The following is a 21211-nucleotide window of genomic DNA, read 5'->3' as shown; positions in this document are numbered from 1 at the left end:
ATAAGTGCACCAGAAGGTTGAGATTAAGCTTTCTGTGTTAACCAGAATGGCCACTTACACTGCTTACAGTGGCTACAGCAAGCCACCTCAATCTTATGTTGGCAGTTACTACGATGGGAAGCCGGCGCTGACAAATGGAGAGTACGGAGAGTATGGGGACTCTGTATATGAGGAAAAGAAGAAAATTGAAAAACGGAAGCAACGAAATGCTATCTGCTGTGAGGTAGTAGCTCTCATCATTGGCTTCATTGGACTAATTGGCGTTGCCGCTGTGACGGGCCTGCCGATGTGGAAGGTAACAGCCTTTATTCAGGAGAACATTATTGTCATGGAGACCCGCTGGGAGGGTTTGTGGATGAACTGCTACAGACAAGCCAACATCAGAATGCAATGTAAAGTGTACGATTCCCTGCTGTTTCTGCCTCCTGATCTCCAGGCTGCCAGGGGTCTGATGTGCAGCTCTGTGGCTCTGACTACCTTCGCCCTTATTGTTTCAGCAGTGGGGATGAAATGCACAAAAGTGGTGGACCACCGGGCTCGTACCAAGCATATTGTTCTTGTGGCTGGTGGCTGCCTGTTCCTCATGGGTTGCCTTACAACCATAATTCCCGTGTCCTGGACTGCCCATGTCATCATCCAAGATTTTTACAACCCTCTACTGATCGATGCCCAGCGTAGAGAGCTCGGGGAGGCCCTTTACATTGGCTGGGTGACTTCAGCGTTGCTTTTCAGTGCCGGAGTGATCCTGCTTTGCCGTCATGCTCCCCGCACCCAAGATCCAGATGAGATGATTCAATACAACCCCACAGGAAGCTTCTACCAACCCGCATACACCAACCAGCCAGCATACACCTACCAGCCAGCATACACCTACCAGCCTGCTTACTCTGCAGCCCCACCAGGATCTGTGATATATGCACCAAGTCAATACTAAAGATTTTTGGACTTTTTTTTAAATAAACTTGCCAAAATTTGGCACATTTGATGAGGAGAACTGATTAACTGTCGTTCACTTGAAACAACCAGATATTTCTTTACTTATCAAAGTGTACTGCAAATACTCCGAATCATTATGGACTTGAATGTGTTTCGATGCTGACAAACTGCTGGATTTCTATATTCCTTGTTTGGGTTTTTTTTTTAACCCTTTTGCTTAATTCACACTAAATTATATTCTAGCACAGCATGTGTAATCTATTACATCTGTTAATGTTGCAACAATTGCATGTTGATATTGCGTTCTTTACAGTTTCTGACTTGCTCTCCAAGAACAAATTGTCAACTAGGCCCTTTTTTCAGATTGTAAACCAGTGATTTGTTTTCAACACTGTTATAAATTAAAATATTACATACACGTTTTTTCAAAATGCTGGCCAAAATATCTGGCCAAATTTGTTTTTTTCCTAATAAAATGAATGGCTTGTAAAAGAGAATCTTGTTGTATTTTTTCCCCCAATGTCTAACACAACAGTACATAGCTGATCAAGAAGTTAAAGGTGCGTTATAATGTAAGCAGTGTTTCAGTGCTGCCAAATGATCTTAAATTTGTTGTAAATTTCCACAACCTCCAACTGAAACTGCACTTTCTTCACTCACTAGTGAGCAAATGGAAATATATGTCATTTCTATTGTAGTGTGTGGAAATGTGCCTAAACTGGTAAAACCAGGCTGTTTACACAGATCCACCCACTGTACAAACCTACCAGGTGACTTTATTTCAACCAAACAGGAATTGGTTGCTTTTTTTTCCCCCTGAGAGCAGAGTGACACAAGAGACCCAGACAAGAAATCCAGTACTGACAGTCATACATGTGTAACATGTGAGACCCTTAAAGCAAACCAAAATATATAAGAATATTAAAAAAAAATACAAACGCACACACGCACACACACGTACAAATTGTTTCCTTTTCACAGTACTTCTAAAATGTACTTATCAAATGTATAAAAAAAATGTTGAATATTTGTCATAATTTGCCATACTTTGTTCTATTTTTCCCGCCATTCTACTACTACTCATATTCTGTTAAAACTGCACATCTCTCATATCTTTCATATACACACACAGAGGCAGACTTTCCCCGACCCACTGTTTGTCTTGTCTGCTGTGCGCTCCTGTCTTTAACAGTGTGCTTTACAAAAATGGGGGACAAAGAGTTTTGTCCATTGCTGTTATTTTGTGTCTCCAGTTCCCCTACATGCCCGTGTACCATGAGGCCCTCCACAATAGCAGTAAATGATTAAAAATAAAGATGAAGTAATAAACAGGAAGTGAATCAGAACTGATTTTTGATCTGTAACTATAACTGGTAATACATTAACAGAGTATGTTTACCAGTGATACATTTGACGATTCTGAACATGCCCCCATTGTTAAGAAACACCTCGTCGTTTTGTCTTCTTTTAAACCGAAGTCCGAGAATGTAAACTGAGACTTCTGAGTAAACAAAGGGGGAAGCTTAGAGCAGCTACTGGGTTGCTGTACAAAGAATTAAAGGCCCAAGGGATTCAGTTTCCTAGCAACATGTCACAATTCCCACTACCTCCCATTCTGGTGTTATGTCCACAGGGAGGAGGGTGTACAGGTGAACATGAACCTGCTCCTCCTCCATCGGGATGCAAAGCCACTCCACAGAGAAAACCTACTGCTTCCTACAGCAGTCACACTGTGTCCGCACACTATTGCTCTTCTGAGCTTGGATGAATAAGTGAAGAACAGGATGGCAAACTCAGCACTGGAGATTGTGGGTCTTTTAGTATCCCTAATCGGGCTGATCGGGGCAGCAGCAACTACAGGAATGCCTATGTGGCGCGTCACAGCCTTCATTGGAGACAATATCATCGTGTTTGAGACTCTGTTTGAGGGCTTGTGGATGAATTGCTACCAACAGGCAAGCTTCAGGATGCAGTGTAAAGTGTACGACTCTCTCCTGGCCCTGACTCCTGACCTGCAGGCGGCAAGGGGGCTTATGTGCTGCTCTCTGGCACTGAGTGGTCTTGGTGTGCTGATCAGTCTGATAGGCATGCAGTGCACATCATGCATCCAAAACAATGATCGAGCTAAGCGGCTGGTTCTCATCATTGCTGGTAGCATGATCATATTGGGTTGCTTCTGTGTCCTCATCCCCGTCTCCTGGACGGGTCACGTCATCATCACCAACTTCTACAACCCCTTGCTGATCGATGCCCAGCGGAGAGAGCTTGGAGCAGCTCTCTACATTGGCTGGGTAACTTCGGCTTTCTTGTTTGCTGGAGGATGCATTTTTATTTGCTGTAATATACAGTCGGATGACAAAGATTCAGAGCGGTACCTATACTCCAAGGCCTCAGACTATTCGGTCTACCCTCAACAGCCACTACAACCTCTACAGCCTCAACAACTGATGACGCTTCCCCAACCACGATCTCAGCCAATGCTATCAAGATACCCATCGTCTATCTACAGTTACCAGTCCAGATATCCCTCTGTACACAGTGCACACAGTGGGGTCGCGTTTCTGTAAACACTTATTTTTATTTTTGTTTTTTTTAATTGATCGGAAACTGCATTTCAGGTTTAAGAGAAAATGTGTGTGAACCAATACACCATTTCTACTGCGTTATGTGTATTAATTCAATTTTATACTAACAGCCTTATATTTTATACAAATGCTTAAAAAATTGTGTACATTTATGCTGTATATAACAATTTAATTCAATCTTTAACCACTGAAAATTATTAAAAAGTTGACTTACTGTAAAACATGCACTTTGTTAATGGGACATGTCATCTCTGAAAAACAAGAGTAGTTGTAACTACATTTAACCCTCTCAGGCTCAAATTAAGTTTTTGTTGCTAATGCACAAAAGAATACCTGCAGTGGTACTTCTGAGTAAAAAAAAAAAAATATGCATGTGGGGTAATCAGGTTGTTAGCTTTTAACTGTTGCAAATCTGCAACGCCTGCCTTGAGAGGGTTAAAGCTTTAGTCATTTCAAAAAATATTTCTTAACTTTAAACATGAGTTGTGTCTGAGCTGTGCTGCTAAAAAAGAAAAGAAAAGAAACAGCTCAAACTCATCTCTGTGGCACAAATAGTCTCTCATTGTCACATTGTCACAGTCTTCTGTTTCTTTTTTTCTTTTTTTTTTTTTGTTAATTGTTACTAATCAGTTTCAACTAGTATTCAAATCAAAAGTAATAACTAAATGATGGCAGGTGTAGAAGTAGTACTAGAAAAGACCAACAAACACATAACGCTTCATGTGTGAAATGAAAAGAAGAAACAGTTTTCAATTTTTCATTATGAGAATTTCACTGGAAAGTAAATGCCATCTATCTAAAATACCTCCCAAACTAGGACGTTTATGGTGTTTGCTTAACCAAAAAAAATCCTGAATCTGTTTAAGTTGGCCGGGTAAAGAGGAAATAGTTACATAAAAACAAGATACTGGATTAAGGCTACTTGCTTAAGGTGTGGCAGCATAGCCAGATAGTTACAAAGAAAGCACTGAGACAACGGCATAATCATATGATCCAAATTTGCAAGTCACTTTGAATAGAAAACCAAGCAGACTGTGTTAAACATTTCTGTCTCTGTTCAATAGAATACGACTTCTTAATCGAACAGGTCGCTTAATTTCAGTTTTAGTAAGTTCAAATGTAAACTATACAACTTGAACTTCAAAATAAAACAGCAATGTCACTGCTGTTGGGTAACGCAAATATTTGTGACGTAAGGACAATGTAGTGTTTATTGTTGCTTGAGGTTTCACGCAATCATTTCTGAAGCCATAATGAATACATGTTGACAAGTTCTGTACATAATTTAAACTTAGACATCTAAACTGTAACTATCTAGAACAAACTGTATTTGGCCTGTGTTATGTGAGATCCCCCTCATTTCACTATCCTCTAAGGTCATCTCTGCTCCCATGTGGACAATATAAGAACTACATGCGCTGTACTAAACTGTACCACATATTAATGTTTGCTTCTGGGTTGTACCGCATATAAAGAGTAAGAAAACATGGCAAATAATTAAAATTAAAATAAAAAAATAGTGCTTGGTGTTGTCTTGTTTTGTGTGTACAGTGTTGGAGAAAGTAATGACTGACCCCTATCATCTGAGAACCATAAACACAAAATAAGCAGACCTCCTGCTACCCTCATCCCTCTAAACCAATCAGGTGAATGCAGGACCTTACCCATAACAAACTGTCTCGTACAGCAAGCAACTGTTGTGGATGAGAGCCATTCTAATTCTGGATTTAACCACAACTGGAGTTTTGGAGATTGAACCATGATTCAAGGTGCTTCAGAGCTAGCTGCAATATGCGTGGGCTTGGTTGGCTTGATCGGTGCCTCGGCTACCACGGGGTTGCCCATGTGGAAGGTGACCGCGTTCATCGGAGAAAACATAATTGTGATGGAAACCCGCTGGGAAGGCCTATGGATGAACTGCTACAGACAAGCCAACATCAGAATGCAATGTAAGGTTTATGACTCCCTGCTGTATCTGCCCCCTGAATTACAGGCTGCCAGGGGTCTGATGTGCTCTGCTGTGGCCTTGTCAGCGGTGGGGCTTCTTGTGGCTCTGGCAGGAATGCGATGTGTGTCCTGTATTCGGGGTAATGATTGGGCTAAGACCATTATATTGATGGTTGCAGGGGTTATGCAGTTCATGGCGTGCATCTGTGTCTTTATCCCCGTGTCGTGGACAGGTCATGTTATCATTACAGATTTTTACAATCCTTTGCTGATTGATGCCCAGAGAAGAGAGCTAGGAGAGGCTCTTTACATTGGATGGGTGACAGGTGCCATGCTTTTCGCCTCATCCTTGTTGTTTGTCTGCCGCCATTTGCCTAAAGGCAAAGGCTCGTTTGATATGTATCACCCACCAAACTTACTTAGTTATAAGCCAACGCCCAATAGGCCAGCTCTGATGAATTATCATCCCCTGTCCAGCCTTCGATCGACTGGTTCCGTTGGACAAAACGCTGCAATGCCACTGCAAACTGTCATTCCAGTAAGGACAAATAATGGAACAGTATTAAACCCACCTGTTGTCTATAATCTGACTCCTCAGGAAAACGCATCACTGCTATATCAAGGCAGTATGTCTCATCACCCCTCAGTGCAGAGCTCTAACCACAGTGGAAACTTGTATGCTCCAGAGAACTCCTTATACATGAGTCAGAACACCATACCATATTCACTCACTTATGTTCCCACCACGTCCTACCAGTCCAGCTTCCATCCAGTTCCACAGACTCCTATTTTCATAACATATAAAGAATCAAGAGCTCAATCAGTGCCTTACAGTGAGATGAGAGGTGGTGTATACATATAAGGAAAAATCCACAACTGAGTTTAATCCTAAAGCATATACTGAATAATACTGAACGGTGTGTTTAAAGTTTTGGTACTGTTAATAACTGTTTTAAATGTTTTGCACTGTGGAAAAAATGTCTGCTTTTATCAAATGGGACACAACCATTGTTATTAGTATACACAAAGATGAGCCTTTGTAAACCATTTAACCTCTGTAGAAATCACCAGGATGGAAAGTTATAGCTTAATGTTTTGCAACCTTTTGCAGCCATTTGTTCAAAAACCTCTAGAATTGTTATCGTTATCACGATGTCTCAGTGTGTGTTTTGCTATCATGATGTGTTTTCCACCAGCCAGATATATAAATAACTTGTTATTATTATTGCTTGCCTGTAATTTCGATTAGCAATGATCATTAAAACCACATTTTAATTTACAAATGTTAGTAGCTGGCAGGTGTTTTTTTTTTTTTTTTTTTTTTTTTATACAACACTTCACTCTGTAGGTGTGTATAAACTGTTTATATTTCCCAGAGGGAAAACCTTTTTTTTCCAGAGATAGCAGTGAGGGTAGATTAAGGGTATATGCTCTGTGAGGTCCCAGAAGCCCGCTGAATTCTTCTTTCTGCATTTTGAGCAAGTTTGATTATGGAAGACATATTTTATGGTAAAAGAAAAAAAAAAAAAAAAGCAAATGTTCTTAGAAAAGTAATGATGAAATTTCTTGTTTTAAAGCTTTACTAAACTAAACTACTTAACTAAAAACTCAAACCACATTAAAATCTAAAACAATGAGAAATTAAAGTTGCTAAAAATGAATTTGACATGCATATTATATATTTTTTAAAATATTTTAGATATGTATCAAAAGATTGTTTGAAACTAAAGACAAGTGTGGTTCACACAAATTTGTGAACCGCACATTGGACTTATTTGAGAAATCAGAAATTAATCGAGCATAACAGTCAACCACTAAAACAAGCAAGCAAATAATTTGCATTTCTAAACATTCTAATAATAAAACTATGTGTTTTATTATCATTATTTACTTTTTTGTAAATCAGTGAATTTTAAAATTTAGCGATAAAACAAAAATAGTTATATTTTAGCTTTAAAATATGATCTTAATTAAAAACCTTCCACACAGTGGTGGATTAACCATTACAGAAACATAAGAAATTATTTTGTTAATCACCAGCACTATTAATTTAAGGCATCTTTGGCATAAATCTTGCATTAGGTGGTGGACTAATAAATGTGTTAAACTGTGTACTGTATATACTTATATATTTTATAAATACATGCTGGCAATTAAAATCTCTTCACAATGCAAATCTTCAAAACAAATTTTCTATACTGACATTATATCACCACTAGATGACACCAGAGATCTTTCCAGTGCAGTTTTTTAAGTTGGCGAGCTCCAGATAAAGAAGAGACACATATTCTGAAGCTAAATATCATAATATAGGAATAAATTAGGGGGGGGGGGAACCAGGATTAAGCTTAAAGCAAAGCAAAAACTATCCATGGTCAAGCAACAGTCTCTTTTTGTTCTCCATTCACATGTTCAACCACAACAAGAGATTTTTTTTGATCATCAGTTTTGGAAGTCTCATGTTAAAATATGTCCATAACATGTATGCTGTTGGATGTACGTAAACTATTTTATTTGACACTGTGATAAATTCATTACATTTTACTTACTAGAAAATGAGTTTTAAAGAGTACTTTACAGTTGAGGATATTGAGCTTTTACTTTGTGAGTGGGAAAAAAACAGCTTAAATATCACTCTCTAATTTAGCCAATTTCCTGATAATCAAAAATATAGTAATTACACTAATCTCAAGAAACCCATCAGACATTCTTGGTTCAGAATGGCCACTTCAAATCTCAAGCCACTCTTCTTCAAGGAATAAAGCAAAGAGTATCAAGGTAACCTGAACACATTTTATTTAACTACAAGACCGTGGCAGTTGAACGGTTTGAGGTAGTTAATCTTCAAGGGAGTGTCAACGACCAGTATGGAGATTAGATTTGCGTTTCCATCAGGACTGGACCAAAGATTTAATCATTCCTCGGTGTACCAAAGCAGAGATCTTGTCGAGGTCGAATGTTGCCAGATTTGAAGTTAATCTTCAGGACGTATCCATGTTTGCGGATCAGCGGCTTGGCTGTGCCCTCAATTGAGCGCCTGTATGGGAAGGATCTTCAACTGTGTCGAGTGAGCCGATGACACAGTGAGCGACAGCGGAAACGAGGCGAACTTGATTTCAGAATTAAAGCACTGAAATAAAAGGTGTTTCGGACAGAGGATGCCAAATGAGTCATCAACACATTTATGTGATTAAAGCCTCTGGAAAATAAAAACACACTTTGCTCAGTATAAAAATGAGGGACATTCATGGCTATGTATGTAAAAAATGTATGTATGTGTTACATTATTATTTGATTTCTATTCTTTGTTAAATTAAATAAAAGAATGTTGTTCATCTTCTGTATGGTTCCAATTTGATTTCCATTTCATCTTTTATTGTGAAATTTGTAAGCAGAAGCTGTTTCCCGTTGCTGCTTACTTGACAACAGGAGCCCGGTGCGGTCCTCCTCCTCAGTTGCAGCCTACAATTCAAGTGTGCACCGGGAAAAAAATGATAAGAAGGCTATCTGGACAGTGAATATGGGAAACAAAACCTTACAGGCATACAAAGGATCCTAGAATGGAAAAATCTGATCAAATCTTTTGATCAGTGACAACTTCAAGTGGAGTGTGTGGTTGTGTTGTTTCTTTTTCTCACCACAATGTGTGAGGGATGGATATGGGTCGGATGCCAGTTTATTTTCGTTACGGATACAAGGACTGGCAGGTTATCAGCATGAATTACTAAGGGGAAAAAAGAAAAATAAATTTGCCATAAATGTTAAATTCAGCTCTGGAGGAATGACCATGGTGAAAAGGAAGGGACTGTTATTTTCGCTGCTGTACTTTATGGCAGAGTTTTGGCTGACTTCGCAGCAAGTCCTGAGAATTGGTAAGTGGTAAAAGTGTCCATGTCATAAATATTTATATAATAACTGTTAACATATTGGCTGCCACTGCGCTCGTCAGCTTTTTCCATAGCTGACCCAGTTATTATGCAGTCTGGGTTGCATCTCATTTCCCACTGGGGTAAAAAATATTATGTATCAAGGATTTCAAGCTAGAGCCTTGAAAAATTGGCAATACTTTCTGTGTAACACTGATTGGAATTGTTAAAATGTATTTTCCCTATAGAATGGCATCGAAATAATTAAATGAATGCATAAAATATATAAATACAGTTTTGTGGTTTCTCGTAATGCAAGGCATTCTTAATCTCTCTCAGTGCGAGTGCAGCATGTTGTTTCATTTCTTTTAAAAGAACAAAGGCAAATTCAATTACGGCCAAGATTTGTGAAATGATGTCTGTTCATTGCAAATGTATATCTCAGTTACTGTAGTTGAATCGCTTTTGAATCCTGATACTCTCGACCACAAGTTACTGTTAAATACCATAGAGCCAAACGAGATCGAGGCACATCGCATATGTTGTTTTTAGGAGCAAATTTTGAATGTGCAGTTGTTGTTGTGTCTTGCCATCATGTAACTATCGCCCACTAAGTTGCCTAGCATGCACTGAGTACAAAGCATTGTCAAAAAAAAGACATATTCAACTTTATTCACCTGTTGTGATGTTTGTGCAATAACCTTATAATTTTTATTACTGTATTTTTTTTTTTCTTACTCCAAGAGAGGGTACTGCGGACCGAGCTGTAGGTTATTCAAATGAAATTTTTTTTTTTTTTATCAAAATTGTGTTAATCCACTTTGGTTGACCAATGGCAGAGCCTCTCTTTCTCTCTCTTTTACTTCCATGTTGACAGCAAAGAACAGAAGGAGAGACGGGTGATTAAGTTGGCCTACTGCTACATCTGAAAGCATATACTGTTGGCATAATGTTCTTCTTGGCACACAGCACTGTGAAATTGATACATTACTAAAGAATAAAGAGTGGGCAGGTTCAGCAAAACCTTTTTTTTAATATTTGGCTGCTCCCTACCCTTTCATACTCAAAGGTTTTTTAAGCTTTGTGTGCACTGATGGCCAGTGACATCTGTGAATGTGGATCTGAGTCCAAAGCTGTCTGTTAAGCCTTTGAGGGTTGACAAGAAGAGTAATTTCAATTTCCCTCTGTGCCTGTAATTAAACAAACAGAGCTCTTGCTTCAGTATCCCCCCTTTGATCTCTGATGTAACTTTGGAACAATGAGCCGGTGTTTGCTGCAAATTAATACTTTCGGGCTCTTTGCTCTTCTCCCATTGGTTATTCACTTGGGTTGGAAGATTGCATCACAAAAATGGCTTTTAAAATTTAGCCCTAAGGACTCGTCGTTTTACTTAATGCCTGCAGCAACTCTGAATTTGAATATATATTCAAATTTTTAAAAGAATATAATAAACGTGGCGTTGCATAACTTTAAAAGGCTAAGAAGTCGGTGTGGCTTCCTGGTTTCAACAGTCCCGATCTGTGCTCTATATTGTTAATCTCTCAATCATCTATCACTCTCAAAGGCCACCTAATCTTTGTCATTCTCTTCATGACCCACACACATCATAATCCCTCCCATATGGTGTGTGGCTTGGCTCAATTAACATTTCTCGGTCTTGGCTAGCGTCTGCATCAGATTGTGACAGGCTCCCACTTTTTTCACTGGGACTGGTAATAATGGTAAATCTTGTGCTCCAAGCCCTTAAACAACTAACTCTAATCTTCTTTATGCATTAAGTCTCTTCCCCAAATATGGTACTTAGGCAGTGACCAAATCTCATCACTGGGGAGAGCACAGAATCAACACAGAATTAACAGCTTGTAGCTGGGCCTTCTGTTTACTTTCCCTTTTGTTAAATTTCTTTTTCTCCTCGTGCTTGCACACTTAATGATTACTTTCTGATACATTATGTTTCATTTGTGTATTTATAGCTCAATCCATATGATAAGAAATGTGGCACCAGCTCAGATCAACTACTGAATTATAATTTGATGAAGTATATATATTCCAGTATACAGTTTTTAAATCTGGTAGAGTATTACTCTGGCTGTATTAATATAGAAGATTACTTATATTTTTATTCATTTTGAATGTTTCCTAGTGAATCGCAAGGATCTTTCACATAAACAGAGAGACCTCAGTGCTCTACATCAAACAAACATAGTAGGCTGTGAGGACCTTCTCATTCATTCACAGTCTGGCATAGCTCCAGGTTGGAGTGGTGCTGGTGGTGTTGTTGGGGTGGGGGCGGGAGGTCTCTTTGGGAACTGGCCCAGGATGGGGAGAAGGAAGAAAGCACAACACTACGTCATTGTGTTCCTCTGCCTTAAAAGACTCTCCTTCATGTGATTATTGCACGGTCACAAATATAATACAAAAAGCGGATTAAAATAATTATTTGAAGGACACTGTCTCAATGTCAGCGGGTTTCTGGATTAAAATCAAGTCCATCCTGTTGCCAGAACCTGAACCCGGTTATTTTTCTTGCTGTCTGCACTGAAGTGAGGAAGCCTATAAAAAGGATCAGCCTAAAGGTTTCCGCCTGCAGCATAAGCAGAATCTTTTGTTTTTGTGACCTCCTAGCATGCATTACCCCAAACCATTGTCTGGCCTATTAAGGATGAGACGGAAGCTCAGTGATCCTGAAAATTATATCATACACAAATTAATGGTAACTATTCATAGGTTGTTTCTTTTTTTTTTTTTTTTTAACTCTCAGGACTCACATTTGAAAGCTTCCCTACTGGATATTCACAATTTTGGGAGGAAAATATTTCTAGTGATTTCTGCTCTATCGTTTAATCTCATCTTGATTCAAACTAATTACAAAAGTATAAATTATCCTTTCTTGTCCCTTCATCTGTTAACCTGTTGAGAGGGAGCACTGATTCATGTGTCATCTGCAAACAAACACTTATTTGTCTTCCAATTTATCAGTATTATATTTGAGAACTGACTGTCATGACTGGTTTGAAGTTATGAAATGTAGATATTCAAAATACTATAAAGATACACTGAGCCAAACAAACACACAGCATCGTCTAAAGGCTTGTATATGTCTGCTGCAAAAGCGAAAAGATCAATTTCATAAAAGATACACATTTATTAGCCACGTATCCTGATCTTTAACCATTTTAACATAAAATTAGTAGTTAATGGAAAATATGTATATCACTGTTACTGTGTGTTAAAGGGTACATGTTTTTATAAAACACAAACTCGAACATCAGTGTCTATATCAGCTGGACTCCAATTTGATGCTCTGTTTGGATCTGAGGCTGTGGTAAAGATTTTCCACCAAACAAAGGAACAGATGCGTCATTGTCTATTGCACTGACAAGCATTCAAAGCTTTTCTGATTTCCACATCTTTCAGACGATTCCTGGAATATATGTGCAACTTTAACAAAAGAAGCACTGAATCTTCACTTGACGCCAGCTGTTAGAGCCTTGGACGAAGCAAACTTCAATTATTTTCTGGTGATATACACAGTGTTTTTGTGAGATCTTAATTAAAAAGCCTGGACTGAATTTTCAATCATATATATATACATACTTTAGCTAATTTAAAACCATTTCCCCCTCCCCCCTAAAAAATACCCTGAGATCTGCTCTTCACTTCAGTTGTCTGGATGGTTGATGGTGGGTTAGCCTTGCTTGGAAACACCCTGCTTACCAACTACTCGCAGTTAGACTTGTAGTCAAGACCGCCTAAACCAAGACCAAGACAATACCAAGACCAGAGGGTATTGAGACCAAGACAAGACCAAGACAAAGTCGAGACGAGACCAAGACCGAGACGAGACAAAAAAGTCTTTAAACTGCAGCCAGATGCTGCTTCGTTTACGGGTGTCAGGCATATTTTTGTGTTTTTGCGATGCACTCGCACAGCCCTCTTCACCACTGTCTACTGTCTCACTCACTTACTGAGAGGACAGGCTCACGCTCCACTTGACTGTCGCGTCTTTCACCCTCTCTGTTTTTCACATAATGATATTATCCTATATCCTCACATGTGATTGGCCACAATATGGAAGGATTGGAGCATAGCTGAGCCACTGTGTGAGAGCTGAGCAGCGAAAGGAAATTAAGTGAGGAGCTGGCTCTCGCTCAATGGGAGTCGACTCTTCTGATTCACTACAAAGCACTCTCTAAGCACGGCTCTTAGAGCTGATGCTTTTGCGCATGACACATTATCAAACGTTACGTTGTGTGTCATGGATACTGTTGACTCCAAATCTCCCTACTACTATGTCAATCTGAGACAGCAAGACCGAGACAGCGAGACCAAGACAAAACCGAGGGATCCGAGACCAAGACAAGACCAAGACCTCGTAAAAGTGGTCTCGAGACATCCAACTCTACTCGCAGTAATGGTGAAATTTGAAAAAGCGCAACACAAACCAGAAATGGAGTTTCATTTATATTAAAAGTTTAATAATTTACCTAGTTATCGCTAAGTCCTTTTACTTTGAAGGCAAAAAGTCATCCTTTTTCCACTGAATCACTACTTCATGGTGAGCAGTTAGCATCTTCCTTACGAACTATGACAAGGGTCATCTGCCAAAACAGTCAGAAATAGGTGTTTCAGTGCAGCCCTGCCACCTCTTTGTGACCAATTTCACCTTGACAGCCAGCAACCACTTGCCAACTGGTTGGGGAAGACATATTTTTCCCTGGTGACTCATGGTTGCCAGAGGATCGCAGACTAGTTTCTAGGCCTGTGGTACTGAGCTAATAGAAAGATGGGAATTTTCCTGCAGAGTGAAACTACCTTAGGTAAGCTGGTGATAGTTTATATTTTTCAATAGTTATCTAATGACACTGACTACTGACAGTCACCAGCCTTCCTCAAATCAGGTTTTTTCTCAGGAAATCAAGTAAGTTGTTGCACTTTAAACAAATTTTAAGGCATTATTTCAAGGTGAAATGAAGGGAAAGTTAACCAGTTTGATTTCACTGCTCCCAAGCTTCAAAGAGGAAATTAATAAGCTTTATTGTGTTGGCAATAAAGATTTCATGGCTACAGCTCATCTTTAAAAAATTATAGCTTTATCAGTAAGTCAAATATAAGTCGAGCTCCTAATAGGTTTGTTTTTATTTGGCAGCTTTTAACATATCGGTGAAGCTACATTAATTTTTTTAATTTTTCATAGTCTTTGAGTCTTAAAAAGACATTTTGTATTATACTGTTAGGTGCAAACGTCATTACATTTTGAGCTCTTAGATGTGAATGGAAAAGTGATTATGTATAAAATTAGAAGTCAACTGCAAATCATATAAATCAGAAAATCTTAAGAGCAGCAGCTATTTTTAACTCCCTCAGAAAGTGGATGATCCATTTTCACAGCCTTGTTAAAGAATGAAAAACAAAATCTCTATCACTGAGGATGATGACGATGATGTTGTGATGCTGCTGAATCCTTAATAAAGCCCGTGACATTTGCTGCAGCCTCTGCACTTTAAGCAAACAAACCTCAGGATCCAGCTGGTGCGTACTCGTGTGCATTTCCTATTCTATTACCTTAAAAAAAACACCTTAAAAGGAAAAGAGGCACCAAAGACAGTGAAATAGAATCCACTTACTCTCAATTTTATAAACTGATGTATCTGTGGCTGAGAATTTTACATTTCAGTGGAGTGAATTAAGGACTTTAACAGGTCCCAGCAGCTGCTCACTGAGGCTTGGTAACCATAATTAGGATTGGCACTTTCAAGCATGCTTTTAGTGACCAGGGAGTCCAGACAAGGCTCTCTCAGTTTGGGGTTTGAGGCTATGCAACACCAAAGAAAAAGGTCATTCACAATCAAGGTCTCAGGGGGAGCTTTTTAAAGGCCTTTTCTACTTCCAAATCAATCACAATTTCACAGGCAATTCTTCAAAGACTGTTTGAGAGTGCAGTGACCTATTGCCATCTGTAGCCTCAGTGTTGAAGCGGGGGCATGTGCAAACACTTGCACCATCTAAATGGGATCTATAATTTGTGATGATTGTTAATATAATGCCTGATTAACATTTCTGAAAAAGGCAGAGCTTTCAAAAATGCATTATTGTAATCTTTGTTTTGTTAGTTAAAAATATGTCAAAGTTGAAAGCAACTTGCTTACCCACAGCATTCAGCACTGGACCCAAGTCTGTTGACACTTGTGAAGTGCAATGCAATAGGAACAAACATTTAACCCCGAATATATTGGATGAGAAATCCTATCACTGAAGGCCCAGATGTTAAATTATTTACATTTGAAAGGCTTCAGTGAATCGAATGAGCAGGGGAATTTTCGGCAGGCATAAGCACACTGAATCTCACACGCGCCTGTCTGCACGCAGGTAGCAACGATCCAGTATTTTTTCTGGCTTTAATCCCAATAGTTTTTAAGCTGAGTTTTATGTAACAAATGTAAAAGACTGTGCATGTGCCTGGCTGGAGTCATATATGTCTTTATTGCCAGCTGTAGCATGCTAGACCCGCCATCTTTCTGGAGCAGCATGATGGATTAAGACTTGGATGTTTTTCAGTATGATCTTCTCAACTCTGAAATAACCCCCCCTTCTCCCCTCCCTCCTCCTACTCCTCCTCTGTGGCACTGGCACAAACACCAACTGTGGCTAAAAGTGACTGAATTTACCTTTAAAGCCACTTTTAAATCTCAGTTTAAAGGTGATGACCAGTGCTTTATAAGAACAAGTACCGTCGGACTGTACAGAGATGTGGTGCCTCTCAAAAAGCATATTAATTGAAATTAATAATTTAAATAATTGATTAAATGAGAACTTCTGCGCTAAGTGTATCTTTATAGTATTTTGAATATGATATATATTAATATCATATTTGATAAATACTTCTAATACATTTTAAATAACTTCTCCCCCTTTTTCATGCTTGTAAAATTTGAGGACTTTGCTCTTCACCATTACTGTAAACTGACAATAATCATTTTGTTTTTGTTACCCTGGGCTCCTAAATATTGTTACAAAGTTGTACATGTAATATTAAAAACTAGAAATTTATACATTTATAGAATTTATAAAATGCCCGATAAGCCTAATTTACGTCTAGAAATTGTCCTCTTGACTATGAGGGACATTTACTAATAGTAAATGAATAGTAAATGAAACATGTTTAGTCTTATGATATCAATGTTTTACACGTAAACAGTGTTATGTTTGCAGCAACTACAGTTAGCTTCTGGGAATATTCCTTCTGTTAAAGTGTTTCATGCAGCGACACTGATGAAGCTGTCCATGTACAGTGACCTCACAGAGGTTAGCTTTGTGGCCTTGTATGTTATCCTGGTGCTGTCATTTTCACAAACTGCATTTTATATTAAAATCCGAGCTTAATTCTGTTCCTCATTTCTTTATTTTATCTTAATATACTTCTAATTTTATGTTATGTATCATATTAAAATATTTCTGTAACTGCTGTGTGAAAGGAACCTACTTTCACTGTACAGTACAAACCCACTGTGGTTATTTACACGTTCATATGACAATAAAATAGCTTGTACTTGTACTTAATTAGCCCAAAGTTGTCAAAAAATTTCTAGCACCAGAAAAGCATTTCACAGTACTTACTTATAAAACAACAGATGCAGGGAAACTCTGAGGAAACATCTTCATTACTGCATCTTCAAATAGTTAAACACAGATGCAAACGGATGATAACTAAAGTCATGTTACTTCAAATAAAGAAATTTATACACACTAAAACAAGTGCTAAAGTTTAGCTTTTCAGAGCACGGGTGCTTTGGCACCTTTACCCCTTTCACAGTAAGTCACCTCACATTTTTTGGCTTCAATAAGTGATCTGTAAATCACAAGCTGGTGGCTTGATATGTTAGGTATGATGACTGTTTCCAGTAGCAGTAAGTTGCAAAGGAGACAAAACTACAAAACAAGATTAATAAGTATGACTGTCTTTTGATTTGGAAAGGGGTTTTTCCCCCTAATTGAAAAATGTGTAAATGCATAAGAGAATAAGGGATGGCTGAAATGTTTCCCCTGATTATATGTGCTAAATGTTTAATCTGTTATCCTTTATGTGAAAATGAACTGAACAAATGCCAAAGCTTTCATAAAAGTTATTGTGACAGCTTGTGAAATTCAGGCTCTGTAACAGGCTGAAGCCAGGAGAGTTCAACTTTTAATTTGAATAATATTAAATCCTGTCATCTCAACTGGGTCCCTTAGCAGCATTATGTGACAGAAGTACAAAGGAAACAGGGCTGTATTATGCAACTATTACAATTCAGCTCTGGTAACCTTCAATCTTTAAAAAGACACTGTGAATATCTATACCGAGAGAAGCCAATTGATCGATAATTTTTCTGCTAGCGCTTTGATGTGAGCTGGGTAAAACTCCTTCCACTTTTTTCTCCTTGCAGGGGGCATCTTTGAGACTCTTGAAAATGAGCCCATTAGTGTTGAAGAACTGGCCTTTAAATTTGCCGTAACTAACATAAACAGGAACCGGACCTTAATGCCAAACACCACGCTGACCTATGACATCCAGAGAATAAACTTATTCGACAGTTTTGAGGCTTCAAGAAGAGGTAAAGATTTTGTCATTTAATTTTGAAACCCCACTTGAGAATCAGTAAGAGATTTTTGTTGAGATTTTCTTTTCTTCCCACTTTCTGTTTGATTACTTCAGCCTGTGACCAGTTGGCGCTGGGCGTCGGTGCTGTTTTTGGACCCTCTCACAGCTCATCGGTCAGCGCGGTCCAGTCTATCTGTAATGCCCTGGAAGTCCCTCACATCCAGACACGCTGGAAACACCCATCAGTGGACAACAAAGACAGCTTCTACATTAACCTCTATCCTGAATATGCCTCTATAAGCAGAGCTGTGTTGGACATAGTGCAATTCTACAAGTGGAAGACAGTTACTGTGGTCTATGAGGATGCAACTGGTAAGTTGAGATGGGAATAAATGATACAACATAAGATCTGGAGGGAAGCACAGACTTCACTGTCATACTGAAGGGCCACTAGTGATTTAACACAGCAGGAAGAACATAAACTTTACTTTTAAAGTATAAAAATGTGGCAACTGTTTGTCATATTTATAAAGAAGCCACTCTACACTCAGCTGCTAAAAACAAAGACAAAGCCCAAACTTTAACACAGTGACTATGATCCATTTTTGTTGAAATAAGAACTATAGCTCCTGCAAGTCTTTGCCTTAGCAACCCTGTTAAATTACCTTGAAGCTATTTATAGATGAGTCAATGTGTATGATTCTACTAGAAACAGTCGATCAAATTTGTTTGTCAAAGCTGAATCCAGGGCAAACTATGTTGAATTAGCGTTTTTAGCTAACAGCTACAATAAGCATAAAAGTTACTGTACGGCTATCATTTGTTAACATGACGCTTGTTCTTAATTCGGCTCAAGACGCTGTAGATTCCCATCAGTAAATCTTTCGGTCCGCTAGTAAAACGTAGTTCTATTAATCTGCGCTCGATTACTCTTGAACCGGAACCGGATGTAAGGTCCCAAAAAACTGAATTTTGGAACTGAAATTGAATTGTAGAACTGAAACTGAATGGTGAGAAGTGAATCTGAAATTATTCGAGAGCTAAATTTTTAAAGGATAAAATACAGTTTCAAAGCAAATGAATTCATTTTCAAACTATAAAATTCAATTTCAGTTTAGTGATGATCATTTTCAAACCAATAAATTGAATTTCAAATTAGGCTAATTCATATTCAGTTTTTAAAAGCATTTATTCAAGTTACAATTCACATTCAATCCGAATTTAATTCTAATTTAACTTATTCAAATTCAGTTTCTGATGGCACAGATTTCTGCCCATACAAAAATCACTCCTAAATAAAAAGGAAGAAGCAAATATAAGACAGAACTAAGAAGTGAGGATAATGCACAAGTACTTACGATGATTCTAAATCAAGAGTTTCCAATGCCACTGCGATGTACACTCTTTCAACCTGGCTACCTGTGCTAGAATATGTCATGGTCCTGTTACTGTGAGCAGTTATGAGAGGAGAAGATGATCAGACCTTCAAAGGACATAAAGTCAAAGATAAAGCTTTCTTTTTGAGAGTTTAAGAAAGACTGCTGTATTATTTGTTGCATTTTCATTTTGTGCTACTTTACAAAAGATTAAGACCTTGAGATGTTAGGGCTATGGCTTCTTAACAATTACCATGTGACACAACTGTATTTCTGATTATTCTGAATCCTCAGACCTTGTCCTAATAATCAGCAGCCATGAGCTCCACTAAGCAGTTTTCTAGCACTCTGTGAGTTCAAATAATTTTTCCCACCATGTAAGAAAAGACTAAAAGAAGATAACTGAGCATTTTCAGGTACCATTCTCCTCATTAATAGGAACAGAAGATTTGGGATTTAAAGCACCAGAAAACTTTCCAATTGATCTCTTCCATGATTGCTTGGAAGGTAAATAAAGACCCAAGGTGATGGAAAAAGCCTTTAAGAAATATATAGTCTGGAGGGACAGTGTTGGGTTTGGGCAAGACTGCCCCCATGCTAGCTGTGAAAAATAATACAGAATGACTTTCTTGGGATTATTCTAGTTTTAAATTGGACAAAACCAGAAAGCTAAGCCTGTGAACCAAACAGAGGAGAGTGTCAATGTCTACATCAACAAACAGGGTGGCAATACTGCATGCTACATTATTTAAAATCAGGGTGCAGAACCTACAATGTGATTGTGCTCAGTTCTACACTGGCCTTCTGTTTAGCAGTACCTACAACATCAGGTCTCCAAGGTACTACATGCTTTTATCATATAAATGACTCTCCGGCAGAGTCTGTGCAAAACCCAACTACTTGTAGCTAGTTCACTGGTTCAGCCATAGTTGGGGCAGTTTCTGTGCAGCAACACCTGCACAAATATGACCCTCAAGAGCCATCAAGTCCTCACATTACAGTAAACCTTCTGTCTTTAATCTAAACTCCATCAGTCCAGATGATCCAGTTACATAAACTGTTTTTGGCCACAACAAACCAAAATGTGCTTGGAGGAAAAAATAAAAGAACAATGGTTTCATGAGAACAATACATCTCCAGCTGGTGAGCACAGGGATGGATTGGTGCTCGTCTTGCAGCCAAGTGGAAAAGGGAAAACTTAACTTCGAGGCAGAAGAATGGATTCAATTAAACAGCAGCTAAATCTGTGTAAATAATACAAGACTAGATCCTAAACACACCTGAAAATTAACAAGATGAAGATTTTGCCATGGACTCTGCAGTGTTATCAAAAACATATGGATACCACAAACTAGCAGTACATGCAAGAACTCTTAAGACTGAAAGCCTTTGAACATTAAGAATGGGGAAAAATCCTCCAAACATGAGCTGAAGGACTGCTAGAAAAAACCTGTACAGCTGCAATACTGGCTACAAGTGGTGTCACTAAGGTCTGAAAATGCAAGGTGCTTAAATTCTGAAAATAAAAAAGCAGTCTTGTTTAAAACAATGTATTTGTATTAATTTTAACTTCACTGCTTTTTCCTTGTGCACCACAGAGCCGCACGATTTCCATGTTTCCTTTTAAATCTGGCATTTTAGTACTTAAGTGCACTTCATATGTATCACATTCAAATGTATACATTTTACCACTTCTAATGAGCAGCTGCCACTTAAGAAATAAGCAGTATTCACCATTAGGAATGCACTTTAAGTGTCAGTGGTGCATACTGCTCAGTGTCCTGATTTGTTGTTTCTGTTGTTAAATGTGATTCATCATTGTTTTTGTAATGATGCTGAAGTTCAGATTTTTGGTATGTTTTCTGTTGGTTGGGGTACTCTACAACTTTAGGTGAAAACCATATAAATGAAAACATAGAT

The 21211-nt window shown here is 38.4% G+C and overlaps 4 protein-coding genes across 5 annotated transcripts in view; all 4 read left to right on the top strand.

The window, feature by feature from the left end:
* Window positions 1-1829, top strand: cldn8.2 (claudin 8.2). Its single transcript, XM_084949871.1, has one exon. The coding sequence runs from the start codon at window positions 47-49 to the stop codon at window positions 932-934; it is 888 nt and encodes a 295-aa protein (XP_084805997.1). The 5' UTR covers window positions 1-46; the 3' UTR covers window positions 935-1829.
* Window positions 1830-2641: 812 nt separating this feature from the next.
* Window positions 2642-5042, top strand: cldn8.1 (claudin 8.1). The gene has a single exon (XM_084949872.1). It carries the CDS (start codon window positions 2721-2723, stop codon window positions 3501-3503), a length of 783 nt encoding a protein of 260 aa, XP_084805998.1. The 5' UTR covers window positions 2642-2720; the 3' UTR covers window positions 3504-5042.
* A 194-nt stretch (window positions 5043-5236) lies between these two features.
* LOC146373391 (claudin-8-like) lies at window positions 5237-6759 on the top strand. Its single transcript, XM_084950766.1, has one exon. It carries the CDS (start codon window positions 5281-5283, stop codon window positions 6328-6330), a length of 1050 nt encoding a protein of 349 aa, XP_084806892.1. The 5' UTR covers window positions 5237-5280; the 3' UTR covers window positions 6331-6759.
* A 2390-nt stretch (window positions 6760-9149) lies between these two features.
* Window positions 9150-21211, top strand: part of LOC146373390 (glutamate receptor ionotropic, kainate 1) — a 29783-nt gene continuing 17721 nt past the window's right edge. For both annotated transcript variants that reach the window (XM_084949950.1, XM_084949949.1), the window contains exons 1-3: window positions 9150-9340; window positions 17761-17928; window positions 18030-18287. In XM_084949950.1, coding sequence (XP_084806076.1) covers window positions 9250-9340; window positions 17761-17928; window positions 18030-18287 — 517 coding nt within the window. In that variant the 5' untranslated portion in view covers window positions 9150-9249. The remainder of the gene's footprint in view (window positions 9341-17760; window positions 17929-18029; window positions 18288-21211) is intronic.

Source organism: Perissodus microlepis, chromosome 14 (assembly GCF_051167445.1).
Source record: "Perissodus microlepis isolate ML-2025 ecotype Zambia chromosome 14, ASM5116744v1, whole genome shotgun sequence".
NCBI classification, from domain to species: domain Eukaryota; kingdom Metazoa; phylum Chordata; class Actinopteri; order Cichliformes; family Cichlidae; genus Perissodus; species Perissodus microlepis.
The sequence above is the reverse complement of the archived record's forward strand: the minus strand, read 5'-3'. Positions and strand labels throughout refer to the sequence as shown.